Genomic DNA, 15,906 nt, shown 5'->3' with positions numbered 1-15,906 from the left:
GGCTCATTATGTCAGCTATCAATCAGAAGACAACATTTCTGTTGCTGAGGCCTGGAAAGACATCCATCAACGCAACAAAACAAAGGAGATGAGCAAACGCCAATGATCACAAAAGAACGCTGAGGCTGGGCTCTTAATCATTTTCGCCCAAATTTCCAGCTATACGAGGACTGACTGTATCGCCCGCTCATTACCATGTCCTGTGGCTGTAGGAACGGGCAAAGAAAACCAGGGCCAGTGCGTAATAAACATCACTCAATCCATCTTACTCTTTGTCCTTGGTCAGGTTGGTGCCAGTAAACAGATCTAGTAATGATGTACTGTGCAAACGCTATGGCGTGAGTGACAAGGCTCATTTTCAGGCGAACTGAAGGAGCCCGGTGCCTTTAAGCGGAGGGCTTGGGAAAATTAGTCTGCCCAAATGGAACAAACAGCAGTGACAGACATTGCAATTTACTCAATTACAGGCCTGACACATTCAGGCTATCCTGTTCGCAGAAATGATGTAGGATAGAAAGATTGAGTCTTTTCTGTTTGAGCAAAGGAGGGATTTTCAGAGAGGATCTGAGGTGAAGGAAGGGAATATACACACAGGGACAGGTCAGGGTCTGTGGGGAAGTAAGAATATGCCAGACTTCAATTTTAATTTTTTAATTAAGAATGGGATGAGCAAGACGAGCTACACTACGGTTCAAAAGTTTGAGGTTGATAAAATGTTTGAAATTCTCTTATGCTCAGCAAGGCTATGTTTATTTGATCAAAATACAGTAAAAACAGCAATGTTATGAAATACTATTACAATTTAACAGTTTTCTTTATTATTTTCAAATGTAATTTACTCCTGAGACTGAAAAGCTGATATTTCAGCAGCCATTACCCCAGTCTTCAGGGTCATTATGATCCTTCAGAAATCATTCTTACATGTTGATCTCCTTCTCAAGAAATATTTCTTATTATTATCAATGTTGAAAACGGCTGTGACGATTAATATTTTTGTGAAAACCATGATATGTATTCGTAGTATTTATTTATTTTTTTTGTGAAATAGTGAGCATTTATTTGAAACAGAAATATTATGTAATTTTATAAACGTTTTTATTGTCACTTCTGATAAATTTAATGCATCCTTGCAGAATTAAAGCATTTTTTCTTTCTCAAAAAATAAATAAATAAATAATTCACCCCTAAACATTTAGGTAATGTATGCAGGTGTTCAGGCAGGTAATTAATTTGAATAAATAAACATGAAATGTGGTTTTAAGAAGCCTTTTCTAATTACATCAGATTGTTCGCACTTTATTTTAAGGTCCAGTTCTCAGCATTAACAAACCATTAACTACAACTTTTGCCTCAAGCTCCTAATTTACTGATTATTAATAGTTAGCAAGGTAGTTGTTAAATTTAGGTATTGGGATTATGGATGTAGAACATGGTTATGCAGAATGTGTGCTTTATAAGCACTAATAAACAGCCAGTATGTTAATAATATGCATGCTAATAAGCAACTAGTTAATAGTGAGAATTAGTCCCTGTACTAAAGTGTTACCGATTGTTCTTACTTCTATCATGAAAACTATCAATTGTGAATTTTTTATTTGATTTTGCAGGTTTTCCATCAACAATTTTTAATTTAATCTACTAAACATACAGTAGATGCCAATTTAGTTAGTTAAACAAAAGTAATGAACATGACAAAATGTTTTCAACATGAAAAGGATATTTTCATATAAAGACAAAAACAAATTAACAGTCTCATGCATGATAGATACTGTATATGAAAGTTTGAATCGTTATCGTGACAACTAACGTGGACATGTTAAGAAAACAACAACTGCAGTCTGAATGAGGAAAAAAAATAGATCTGTCTACTTATAACTAGCATTCTGAATAATCATTCAGAAAATCAGATCATTTTTCTCCAGTGTGAACAAAGTCTCACAACTCCGGCATAGCTGTAAAGTAGCTAATTCAGATAATGATTCAGCATTGTGAAGAGCAGGTCTAATTACGTTACAGCTATTAACCATCCACATTTAAGTATTTCCTGAATCGTTTATACAGAAATGCCTGGACTAAATGTTATTCCTGCTTGGACAGCAGATAAGCTGCTGTAATAATCAGATAACTTGCTGATGTTTGTACCTGTGCACACAATAATTAGAGGGCATTTCCTTATAATGCTCAAGTGTGTTTTCCAGCCGTTTGAACCTTCCCAATTGCAGAAGTCCTCAACTATTATTTGCACACTCGCCTAATAAAAACTGAAATAACCCAAGATGGCAAAAAGGGCTGATATAAAAGTCTTCCACCTACAACGTTGAGAGGAAATCAGCTTTTGTGCAGCATTTTTAGGAATGCAGCACGTATCATATGGGGCTACATTGCTCAAAATGACAACTGAAGACACATTGTAGCTGTTTTCAAAAGCAGTTTAGTAGCAAAGAGCGCTTCTTTGCTCAACATGAAGCAGCATTCGAAACCCATTTTACTTTCATAATGTGATGCATTTCTGAGTGAAACAGGATATTCTGTGAGGGAAAGTGGTTTGAGGGGAAGGGTTGAAAAATAAAAGGAGCGGGTGATGTCAGCCAAAAAGAATAGTCACTGCAGAGTCATTACATTTTGTTTAAAGAGTTTTTCTTTGAAATGATATGCATGAATGGATGCAGCATGCGCAATAACACCATGTGTATTAAGAAAGTAAATAGGGTAATTTTTGATTTCATATTGACTTTAACGTTTAAAGTAGACTCCCAAGCCATTCACATCTCAAACTCGTGCTCTCGGGTATAACCATGCAGACACAGATACACACACCAGAATACAAATGCATAAAGTAATTAAAAAAGGCCTTTTAGGGGACTGAAAACTAAAAAAATTGCCTGGCTCTCCCATTATTTTTGGACCCTCTGACCGAGGTCTGTCTAACCCACCCTCCACCCCCTATCCGTTCTCGGTTTCTCCAGCTTCAGCTGAATGCACGGCTGATTGAATCTGCCTCTCTGATTCAGTGAGCTCTCTGCCAGAAAATCAGTCAATTAAAATGGCCAAGGGCCATAGCTCCGCCAACAAGATGGAAAAAACAACAATAACAGTCAGCACAACAGAAATATCAGCGAAATGAGAGGCAAATTAATACAGCAACTGAGGAAAGACCTCACAGACAAGGTCTACACAAGGGGAGATGAAGATTAGGAAAGGGTAGACCACATAATCCGGAGATAACAGTGTAACGACAACATCAGGCCAGCTGTTCATTCTCAGAGCAATCATACAATGTTATTCATTATTCTAAAAAAAACATGCTGAAAAACGAATAGAAAATTCACTTGATTATTGTTGTTTTTAAGGTTACAAGCAGCAACATAAGTAATGCATTTCATGTAATGTAAATGTAAACACATTTCAATGCAGCATTTTTTAACAACATGTTCCCCTGGAGTCAATCATTTTATCTTTCTTTATCTTTCGTCTTTAATAATCATCTTTTAATCCATCATCTCTGAATCAAAATGACAAACCTTAACATTTATTCCTGTGAAAATAATTTCATCATACGCAGAGTGAATATGTAAATTAGTCCCCGCCTCCACTCAATCACAGCAGCTCAGACTACAAGCTCCACTTCCACTCGGTTAACTGAAATAGTAAACGCTATACAATGGAAAGTGGCAATACTGGATTAGTTCACCCAAAAATGAAAATTCTGTCATTATTACTCACCCACATGTCGTTCCAAACCCGCAAGACCTTCGTTCATCTTCGTAACACAAATTAAGATATTTTTGATGAAATCCGAGAGCTTTCTGACCCTCCATAGACAGCAATGTAACTACCACATTCAAGGCCCAGAAAGGTAGTAAGGACATTATTAAAATAGCCCATGTGACATCAGTGGTTCAAACTTAATACTACAAGAATACTTTTTGTGCACAAAGAAAACAAAAATAATTACTTTATTCAACATTTTCTCTTCCTTGTTATATTTTGACGTGAATTCACAAGAGTACCACAATGCATGCATGTGCATTCCTCTGCTTGTAAAAGAGGTGCAGCGCATCCAGTTTCTACTATGGATGTAAAGAAATTGTTGAATAAATTTGTTATTTTTGTTTTCTTTGTGTGCAAAAAGTATTATTGTAGCTTCATAATTACGGTTGAACCACTGATGTCACATGCATTATATTAACGATGTCCTTACTACCTTTCTGTGCCTTGAACGAGGTAATTGAGTTGCTGTCTATGCAGGGTCAGAACGCTCTTGGATTTTATCAAAATTATCTTAATTTGTGTTCTGAAGATGAACGAAGGTCTTATGAGTTTGGAACGACATGAGGGTGAGTAATTAATGACAAAATTTTCATTTTTGGGTGAACTATACCTTTAATTCAGCCCTAGGCCTATATGTTTGAAGCAGAAACTGATTCCAAAGAAGAGGAAACAGGGAATTATAAACAATCGTTTTCAAGTCAATGTGTCAGAATGTTATATCATTTTATGTACAGCACATGTAATGGTAATTGATATCATTAGCCTTTGCCTTGACTATGTTCTCAAACAGCTAATAATGTATTGCTAGTGTTACACAAACTATGTTCCCGGTCGTCATCTCAGACAGCTACCTTCTAAAAATCAACATCTTTAGGTAGAAACACTTTGCTAATGATATGAAAAGCCCCACCCTCCAAGTTTTTTACAGTTTTATGATGGTAGGAATCATGGGCTGTTTCAAACAGCATTTCTAAAACTGTTTTTGGCTCACTGCTGTTTTAAGGAGAAAATGATCATGAATTTGCACATGGTTTTATCCTCAAGCATTAAAAACACCAGACATGCAATCAAAGTTAAAAACTTTTCACCACAGGTGGTCTTTAAAGGTGCTGTATGTAGGATTGACACCGAGTGGTTGAAATAGGTATTGCAGTCCAAATAAAAAATATTGGAGACGGTTATTTTCACCCGGCCCCTCCTCCTCAGGCTTGACGCACATGCAGGTTGCCAGATTAATGACATCAACAGGAACGAGCACACATGATGATGAAGACAATTAAATACGCTGTGTTTTCTGCAAACTGGCAGTGGGCGGGTTTCACAAACCATAACAAACACAGACATTCCGGGCACATTTTCAAAGGAGAATAACTGACTGTAGCATTGTTTTTCAGATAAACAAGTATGTTAACTTAGCATGTTTCTTAAATATCTGCATACATATTATGGTATTTTTATGCTTTAGTAGAGTCAAAATCCTACATACAGCGCCTTTAAGAGAGTGAAAGCAAAAATAAGCACCCACCTCAAATGTTCTAGTTCAGCTGGATGCTTACAGTGGGTACGGAAAGTATTCAGACCCCCTTCACTTTTTTCAATTTTGTTATGTTGCAGCCTGATACTACAATTGTTTGAATTCATTTCTCATAAATCTACACTCTGTACCTCATAATGACAAAGTGAAAAAATAATTTTTGAAATGTCTGTAAATTTATTAAAAAGAAAAAACTGAACAACGCTTGAAATTTAGCTCAGGTACCTCCCATTTCTCTTGATCACTGCTGAGATGTTTCTACACCTTGATTGGAGTCCACCTGTGGTAAAATAAATTGATTGGACATGATTTGGAAAGGCACACACCTCTCTATAAAAGAACTCACAGCTGACAATGTATATCAGAGCGAAAACCAAGCCATGAGGTCAAAGGAACTGCCTGCAGAGCTCAGAGACAGGATTGTATTGAGGCACAGATCTGGAAAAAAATTCTGCTGCATTGAAGATTCCCAAGAGTACAGTGGCTTCCATAATTCTCAAATGGAAGAAGTTTAGCAAAACCAGGACTCTTCCAAGAGCTGATCGCCCAGCCAAACTGATCAATTGATGGAGAAGGGCCTTGTCTAGACTGGTGACCAAGAAGCTGATGGTCACTCTAATTGAGCTCCATGATCATATGCAGATGGGAGAAACCTACAGAAGGACAAACATCACTGCAACACTCCACCGATCTGGGCTTTATAGCGGTGTGGCCAGACTCAATCCTCTCCTCAGTGAAGACACTTGAAAACACACTTGAAATTTGCAAAACAGCACCTAAAGGACCCTCAGGCTCTGAGAAACAAGATTCTCTGGTCTGATCAACCTCAATTCCAAGCATCATGTTTGAAGGAAACCAGCTCTGCTCATCAACTGCAGAGCAGCATCCAAAAAGTAAAGTGTGCTGGTAGCAGCCTCATGTTGTGGGCGAGTTTTTCAGAGGAAGGGACTGAGGGACTCGTCAGAGTAGAAGAAAAGCTCAGTGCACCAAAATATAGAGATAGCCTTAATGAAAACCCCGTCCAGAGTATTCAGAACCTGGGCCGAAGGTTCAACTTCCAACATGACAACGACCCTAAACACAACACTGCCAAGGCAACACAGGAATGGCTTAGGGACAACTCTGTGAATGTCCTAGAGTGGCCCAGCCAGAGCCCTGACTTGAACCCTATTGAACATCTCTGGAGAGACCTGATAACGGCTGTCCACTGATGGTCCCCATCCAACCTGACCGAGCTTGAGAGGATTTGCAAAGAAGAATGGCAGAAAATCCCCTAATACAGGTGTGCTATGCTTGTTGTGTCATACCCAAAAAGACTCGAGGCTGTAATTGATGCCAAAGGTACTTCAACTAAGTACTTAGTAAAGGGTCTGAATACTTATGTAAATGTGATATTTCAGTTTTTTCTTTTTAATAAATTTACAGACATTTCTAAAATTCTGTTTTCACTTTGTCATTATGAGGTAAGGAGTGTAGATTACTGAGAAAAAAAGAATTTAAACAATTGTAGTAGTAGGCTGCAACAAAAAAAAAAAAAAAAGTGAAGGGGGTCTGAATACTTTCCGTACCCACTCTATATTTGTTCTACAACTAAAAATAAATAATTGATTATAACCCTTGATGTGTTTCAACTGTTGAGGTCTGTGTGTGCTATTATTAAAGCATGTTTCTTTCTTTGCTTGAAATAGTAAGTACTGTGCACTCAATTTAGATTTATTATAGGAAACAAGACACAGCATTGTTATGTAAACAAGAAAACAAAGAACAATATAGAGCAAAGTCTTCTTACACTTATTTATTCTAATCACTGCATTTAAGTACATAAAAAACAATTAAGGCCATATAAACAGTTCTATGACCACCTAATACATGTAACTGCATATGCAGTGAAGGTCACTAGAAACATCACTGCAATTTCAGAGCTTAAGCCCGGAATAAACCAAGCTGCCCGACGGTTCAGCTGTAGGTTGTCTTCAACGTCTCCCACAGACACATTGTTCAAATCAACCACCATTACCTCAATGGTTCCCCGTATCGTTCCACGATGCCTATAGCCACATTGTTCCCTTGAGTGTTTTGAGAGGGTGGCAATGCCACATGTCAGAGTCATCCTACCAGCCACACTGAACTATAACGCCAACTAACACCACTTGACGGAGGAGGATATTGTTTTTACTATCCACAAAAACAGCTCAAGAATCTACTGAACAACATTCAATTCATCATTCACCTATTCAACAATCATTCACTAAAATATCTATACACGATCAGTATCACATTATTCTTCACAAATCATTCCAATATAATGATTTCTTATTATTATCAATGTTGAAATCAGTTGAGCTGCTTAATATTTATGTGGAAAATGTGACACTTTTTCACAATTCTTTGATGAATAGAAAGTTAGGGACCAATTCTCACTCTAAATTAACTATTGTAGGGTCAAAAATAATCAAAGACTTCTGCTTTCCTGTCCCAAACCTGTCTTGAGTAACAAAAGGGCCATTTGCCATTCCTGAAGGCACAGAAGTGCTGATATCGATAGAAGTGTATACATCGGGGGTCTTCTAATTGTCACATCTTTTGCCCAGTGGGTGAAGCTGTAATCTGCTGATTGGTCAGTTTGAATGTCTCGCATTTGGGTTTTAGTCACATGGTCAAGGAAGGGATAAAAGAAGATTGCAACTGTTGTTCTGTCTCTTTTCTTTGCTGGAGTTCTTCTTGGGGCTCTGCCCTATCTCAATAAACTCCTCATTTGGTCATGTAAAATAAGGCATTAACGTGCGCTTTATAAGTATTAATATACAGCCAAGATGCTAGTAATATGCATGTGTAATGAGGGAGAAGCTGATGCTGTGTCAGAATCCATTTGCAGAAGTTTAATGAGGAACCATACAACAATACAAATCGTGAGGCAAAAATCAGAGTTGTGGTCACAGGCAAGGAGTCAAAATCACAGTATACAGTCCACCTGGCAAACAAACAAGAGGGCAATGCAAAAGGCAAAAATCCAGAGAAACAGGCGAAAAATCATACACGTAGCAAACAAAACAAGTCAATGGAAATGCTCGTAAGGCAGTGAAACTGGCAATACTTCGCAAGGTCTGTTAGCCTGGCCATGCTTAAATGGCTGCCAAGCAGGAAGTGATCACAGAAGCAGCAGAGGGAGTGGTACCAGTCAGTACTCGGGCGAGGGCTCCCTCTGCTGGTGTGGTGTTACAGCATGCTAATAAGCAACTAGTTAATAGTGAGAGTTGGTCCCTAAACTAATGTGTCACACCAGGGCCCGTATTCATGAAAAATCTTAGCGCTAAGAGTTGCTCCTAGTAACAAAATTCTAAGAAAATTCTTAGAAATGTGGGTGTTTCCTCTTAAAATTAAAGAAAAGATCCTAGTAAAGAAAAAAGTCTTTCAAAAAGCATCTTAACCCTTAAAAGAGGTCTTAAGGTCCAAAATTGTTAGGAGTACGGACGAGGACTTTTAAGAGGCTTAAGAGTTTCTTTAGCAGTGGAGAAAATGGATGAAACATGAAGAGGGAGAAGAGATGTGTTGCACATAATGCATGACAGTGAGTTAATAAAACGCTACACATTAGATCATGCAGGGATCATGTTTGTGACCGATCTTATTAGAGACACGCTAACATCTCCGACACCGCGCTGAAATGCCATAGCGCCAGAAATGAACTTAATCACTATATTAACATATTTGGCAACTGGAAAAATGCTAAGACTCCTAGTTATACATTTTTAGGCTAAATTAGGAGCTCTCTGAGAGGATTCTTAGAATCTTTACGAATACGGGCCCAGACCTTTACATTGTTACAAAGATTTCAGTCACATTTAATCAATTTAATGTATTTTTGATGAATAAAAGGATCTCTAAATAATAATAATATTTATAATAATAATAATACCAACAACAACTTTTTTTTTTAATAATAGTGTATAAGAATTACACTTTAACTTTCATATTTTAAGTGCACAAAATTAGGAAAAGCAAATGAATTCTGAACAGTCGTGCATGTTGCCTGTAAGGATTTCTCCTCATCTCATCACACATCAGAGAGGGTCATCATGTGTAAACACAAACTCCTTGAGGCAAAATATCACTACAAGCAAATGTTTACATATATCAAATATGACATGCCAACTTGATATAACATGGATAACCTAATGTGCATACAAAGTTTTTTATTTATTTTTTATTATTATTATTATTTCCCTCCATAAAGTTTGTACACCTTTTTAGCCTGTGTTCTCTTTAATGTGGGTGTATCCCTAATTTTCAGGTACTGGAAGTAGTGTTATTTTAGTATCGTTATACTACTGAGGTTTTTTTTTTTTTTTTAATAATAAATATTTTGAATTAGAATTTATTTCTATATTTTCTGCATTTTTTTTTTTTTTTTTTTAGTTAAAATTGTAGTAATTTTGTTGTTGGATTATTTTATTAGTTTATGTTGTTTTTAAATATGTCTTGTTCATTTCTATTTCTATTTCAGTTTTAGTTTGTTATTTTAGCAAATCAAGCTATTTGTTTGTGTTTAACTATAGTAAATCTGACAGGAATTGCTCTTCCTAAGACAGACACTCTAGTGAAAATGGCCCAGACCATCATAAGAGCCTTCTTCCTGCTCTTAATAACACTAAAAGGGCACATACACTGAAAAGTGTAAAAGGACGGCCATCAAGGTGGTTCCCTTTCACCTGCCCCAGAGTATGTTCACAGCACTGTCAGGAAGTGTGAGTATTCAGGCCTAATCAAACACTACTGCACAGCTTCTTTGATGCACTGTAGCCACTTTAAGGGTCTCTGACACTTCAGACCAGGATTGTTCAACTAATGCACTTTCTGTGCTGGTATATTTCCTTCTTTTCGATCAATGCACTCAACTCAAACTCAAAGAGTGAGAGTAAATGGTAGTTTCTCATCTCCCTTGATAACATCTACAGGAACTCCTCAAGGCTGTGTTTTGTCTCCTTTATTGTATATTTTATATACAAATGATTGTATAAGTAAACACAGCAAGAGATTTTTCTTAAAGTTTGCTGATGATACAGTCATCACGAGTCTTCTGGAAAATAACGAAATGTGTCATGGTCCAGTGGTTGATGATTTTGTGAAATGGTGTGATGATGCCTGTTTGCAACTGAATGTGTCTAAGACAAAAGATATGACTATCGACTTTAGAATAAAACCACATTCTTCCCAGGCTACCATTATTAGTGGTGAGAAGGTAGAGTGTGTGGACAGTTATAAATACTTGGGCACCACTATTGATAACAGATTGTGTTTTGATGTGAACACAGAGGTTTTATGTAAAGAGGGACAGCAGCGCCTATACTGTTTAAGAAAATTAAGATCATTCAATGTAGATAGGACAATGATGGAATTGTTCTATAAGTCTTATATTGAGTCGGTACTGTCCTTTCCTATTAGCTGCTGGTTTGGAAATCTCAGTGTGAAACATAAAAATGCATTAAATAGAACAGTTACTCTTAGTGGGAAGATTATAGGCAAAGAACAAACAAGTTTGTCATTTTTGTTCAGTAGGAATGTTTTGAGTCTGGCCCAATCTGTGCTCCTGGACAGTGACCATTTTCTGCATCCAGAGTTTTTAATGCTTCCTTCAGGTTCCCGTTACAGACTACCAAAGATGAAAAGTAACCGATATAAATACTCGTTTGTTCCCTGTGCAATTCGGCTGTTAAATGGTCTTTAAAAAAATCTGTTAGGTGAAATTTATTGTATTTACTGTATTTTATTTATATATTTTTATGTATTTATGTTTTGGAATGTACTGTTTGGGTCTGCTGTGCTTCTGATTCTTGCTGCATCTAAATTGCCCGTAAGGGATCTTAATAAAGTTTGACTTGACTTGACATATATATATATATATATATATATATATACAGTGAGGAAAATAAGTATTTGAACACCCTGCTATTTTGCAAGTTCTCCCACTTAGAAATCATGGAGGGGTCTGAAATTGTCATCGTAGGTGCATGTCCACTGTGAGAGACATAATCTAAAAACAAAAATCCAGAAATCACAATGTATGATTTTTTAACTATTTATTTGTATGATACAGCTGCAAATAAGTATTTGAACACCTGAGAAAATCAATGTTAATATTTGGTACAGTAGCCTTTGTTTGCAATTACAGAGGTCAAACGTTTCCTGTAGTTTTTCACCAGGTTTGCACACACTGCAGGAGGGATTTTGGCCCACTCCTCCACACAGATCTTCTCTAGATCAGTCAGGTTTCTGGCCTGTCGCTGAGAAACACGGAGTTTGAGCTCCTCCAAAGATTCTCTATTGGGTTTAGGTCTGGAGACTGGCTAGGCCACGCCAGAACCTTGATATGCTTCTTACAGAGCCACTCCTTGGTTATCCTGGCTGTGTGCTCGGGTCATTGTCATGTTGGAAGACCCAGCCTCGACCCATCTTCAATGCTCTAACTGAGGGAAGGAGGTTGTTCCCCAAAATCTCGCAATACATGGCCCCGGTCATCCTCTCCTTAATACAGTGCAGTCGCCCTGTCCCATGTGCAGAAAAACACCCCAAAGCATGATGCTACCACCCCATGCTTCACAGTAGGGATGGTGTTCTTGGGATGGTACTCATCATTCTTCTTCCTCCAAAGACGTTTAGTGGAATTATGACCAAAAAGTTATATTTTGGTCTCATCTGACCACATGACTTTCTCCCATGACTCCTCTGGATCATCCAAATGGTCATTGGCAAACTTAAGTCGGGCCTGGACATGTGCTGGTTTAAGCAGGGGAACCTTCCGTGCCATGCATGATTTCAAACCATGACGTCTTAGTGTATTACCAACAGTAACCTTGGAAACGGTGGTCCCAGCTCTTTTCAGGTCATTGACCAGCTCCTCCCGTGTAGTTCTGGGCTGATTTCTCACCTTTCTTAGGATCATTGAGACCCCACGAGGTGAGATCTTGCATGGAGCCCCAGTCCGAGGGAGATTGACAGTCATGTTTAGCTTCTTCCATTTTCTAATGATTGCTCCAACAGTGGACCTTTTTCACCAAGCTGCTTGGCAATTTCCCCATAGCCCTTTCCAGCCTTGTGGAGGTGTACAATTTTGTCTCTAGTGTCTTTGGACAGCTCTTTGGTCTTGGCCATGTTAGTAGTTGGATTCTTACTGATTGTATGGGGTGGACAGGTGTCTTTATGCAGCTAACGACCTCAAACAGGTGCATCTAATTTAGGATAATAAATGGAGTGGAGGTGGACATTTTAAAAGGCAGACTAACAGGTCTTTGAGGGTCAGAATTCTAGCTGATAGACAGGTGTTCAAATACTTATTTGCAGCTGTGTCATACAAATAAATAGTTAAAAAATCATACATTGTGATTTCTGGATTTTTTTTTTTAGATTATGTCTCTCACAGTGGACATGCACCTACGATGACAATTTCAGACCCCTCCATGATTTCTAAGTGGGAGAACTTGCAAAATAGCAGGGTGTTCAAATACTTATTTTCCTCACTGTATATATACTGCCATGCAACGGCAAAAGACCGTAACTTAGATTTTGGTCGAATCTTTGTTATTTATCATTTTATTGATATTTTTGAGACATTCAAGACATCCTTTATCATGTGCATAAGTATCTTGAGTCAATTTTGTTGTTTTTCTGAGAAAATAACGGGTCGTCTTAACCGTAACTTCGAAAAGCCACGGAGGAACCAAGGCAGAACACCGTATAACACCAGCTATGGCTCTTTTACTTTGTTTGGACCACTCAAAATGAGTTATGGCTTTCTGCCTTTGTTTAGCCGCACGTCAATATGAAGTTACGGTGCCGGCTTGATAATCACTAGATATTATACAGGTGTTACTGTAACGATTTTGTAAATGATGATCAGCAACCAAATATTGATAAAGAGGAAGTTACTGTTTTTTGCTTTGGTGTGACTTCTCACGTTTTGCAGAAAATGCAAAGGTAGAGTACAGTAACTTCAAAATAGGGGTAAAAATCAAGTTTGAGCTCACAATTTTTTAATGTAGATCCTTTTCATTACTAAAACATCTAATTGCCAAATTTCCAGTGTCCTACCTATAATTAATTTGGCTAGACAAATAAACAACTTTAAAGTCATTTTTCTCAGTTTCACACTCTAGCGAGTTAAGGTATTTTGCCTTTGTGGGGCAGCATTTATATATACTGTACACACACACACACACACACACACACACACACACACACACACACTGTATATATCTAATCTGTACTCTAGATGTTACAACAGCTGTCACCTGAAAACGTTTTGCCATCACCTTGTTGTGTGTTGCACTATATTTTGTTCTTGTCATACAGACAGACATATCAAGACTGAGACATTAGGAAAGCACTGGTACATGTTAGGAAGTGTCAGATGTGAACATGCAGTTAGATATGAACCCACAACAACACATTGGAATATACAGAGAAGGGATTTTGGGGGACAAATTTATATTAATTAAAATATTAACTGCTAGCCTGATAACAGTATCTTGGCTCTTTAAAATGTTTGCGGCTTATGGGCGAATAAAAACAACGGGCCTCCATTATCACGTTCCTTACAGGGTCATGGGATGAGGCTGAGGAGCGGCGGCAGAGATAAGGAACTCACACAGGCTGCGAGAATTCCGGAGGCTCGTCGTTGACATTGGCCATACGAAGACGCACGGTGGCCGTGCCGGTGCGGGGCACCTCGCCCTTATCCACCGCCATCACTACGAATTCGTACAGGTGGTTGGGCCTCTCGTAATCCAGAGGGCCTGCCGGGAATATAGTGCCATGGGCTGAAATGATGAAATCTGGACTAAGCGTGTAGTATGTGATCTCTGCATTCTGCTCCGAATCGCAATCGCTGGCTGATACTGCAAGAGAGAGAGAAATACAAGAGGTGGGTGTTAAAACAAAGAAGTTGCACTACCAAGAAATGCAGCATCAGCCAATAGGATCAATCTTTATTTGAGTTTCCCTGTGTAAATAGCTTGGGCATATGCACTTGTCAAATGAATGACTGAAATGGTTATATATGACTGGCAATCAAAAGATCCCAAGCTGTGAGTCTTATTGCATCTGATAACTACAGTAAAATGCAATGCCGTTCAATAAGGTGTGAGCCTGTTTCAAATGAACTTCAGAATACAGCACTGCATACACAGTAGCTGCTTTGCACATCAACTCAACTAGTGTCGACATAAAGGGGTAAATATTTCTCGAGCTGAGGTCCAGTTTCCCTGATTCTGCACTTTAGAAAACCAACAATTTGTATATTACACATTTTCAGTAGTATATTATGAATGACGATCAGAATGGATCAAGTGCATACATAGTTGTATCTGTTAATATTATTTAATGGAGCTAACATGAACACGAATTAAGAATAAACTGTTATTTTTATTACCTAACATCAACAAAGATTAATAAATACAGTTCTTTAAAAAAGTTACCTAATTCAATACATATTGGCAAAATTTTACTGAAATTCAACAGTAAACTATCTGACTACAGTGGCATCTGATTTTAGTCAATGAAAATAACATTTGTGTACTGTGCTGGCAAAATGAGTCACAATGAGCAAATTTCACATTCTCCATACAAAAAAATCAAAAATACGTATGATTTGTTGGAATTGGACGAAAAATGACTGAGCTACACCCGTTGAAGTTGACAATGTCAGCAAACTCAATTCTGAGAAAAATCAAGTTAAAGTCTTCTGAAGGTTCCAAAGCAAATTCACCTGCAGCTTTTCCTCCACTTATTTTCTTAATAATAATTACTATATTAACAATCACAATAGAACTATTTTTATTTTATCTTTGTTATTATAAATAAAAACATATGCAAAAAAAGCAGCAGAACAAATATAAGAAATAAACAAATAATGCATTACCTTTTCCATTTTACAACTAAACAAAAGCATTCAAGTAAGAAAAACAAATAATCAAATGTAAAAATCACTTCAGTGTGTTCATTACAAATAAATTGATTATTACAACTATAAAAGCAGTTCAATCAAGTGCAGCGAATGATCTGGTCTTTTATTGTTAGATTAACATTAATGAGACAGACGGCCTTTATTAAGACGTACTGTAATGCACAGATCTAATATAATGTTACACATCAGATGTTTGTCCCCAACAGTTTCACAAACGTTCACTTAAGACATAACAGATTGTGTTTGTGTGAATACTTAAATACCGTAGTTCTGTGTATATGTGTATATTTATCGGGATCGTGCGCAGTCAGAAGCGCCTTGCATGTGGGCGCTTCGGATGACAGTCAGCGTGAGAAGCGAGCAGAGAAAAGGTACTCCCCTCAGAAAATGTACAAACAGCGATAATTTTAGATGCTTAATTACTATTTGAATCACTAGACGAAGGCTTAATGAACACATTTTTGTGAAAACCTCAAAATCGACATTTTGCACTTTTTTTTGCCTGTAGTATTACGACTCATTTTGCTAGCATGGGTCACATTTTAGTTGACGAGAGAGTGTAAACTGAAACAAAAATTAACCACATTATAATTTCAGTAATTCAACTCAAATTGTGAAACTTGTGTATTAAATAAATTCAGTG

At 37.5% G+C, this 15,906-nt stretch overlaps 1 protein-coding gene across 1 annotated transcript in view; it reads right to left on the bottom strand.

The window, feature by feature from the left end:
- si:ch211-186j3.6 (neural-cadherin) overlaps positions 1 to 15,906 on the bottom strand; it is a 303,408-nt gene that overhangs the window by 144,720 nt on the left and 142,782 nt on the right. The window contains exon 6 of the mRNA XM_058782964.1: positions 13,947 to 14,196. Within this exon, the coding sequence (XP_058638947.1) occupies positions 13,947 to 14,196 (250 nt within the window). The remainder of the gene's footprint in view (positions 1 to 13,946; positions 14,197 to 15,906) is intronic.

This window comes from Onychostoma macrolepis, chromosome 07 (assembly GCF_012432095.1).
Source record: "Onychostoma macrolepis isolate SWU-2019 chromosome 07, ASM1243209v1, whole genome shotgun sequence".
Lineage (NCBI taxonomy): Eukaryota > Metazoa > Chordata > Actinopteri > Cypriniformes > Cyprinidae > Onychostoma > Onychostoma macrolepis.
Note: the sequence above shows the minus strand (reverse complement) of the source record. Positions and strands in the feature narration are given on the sequence as shown.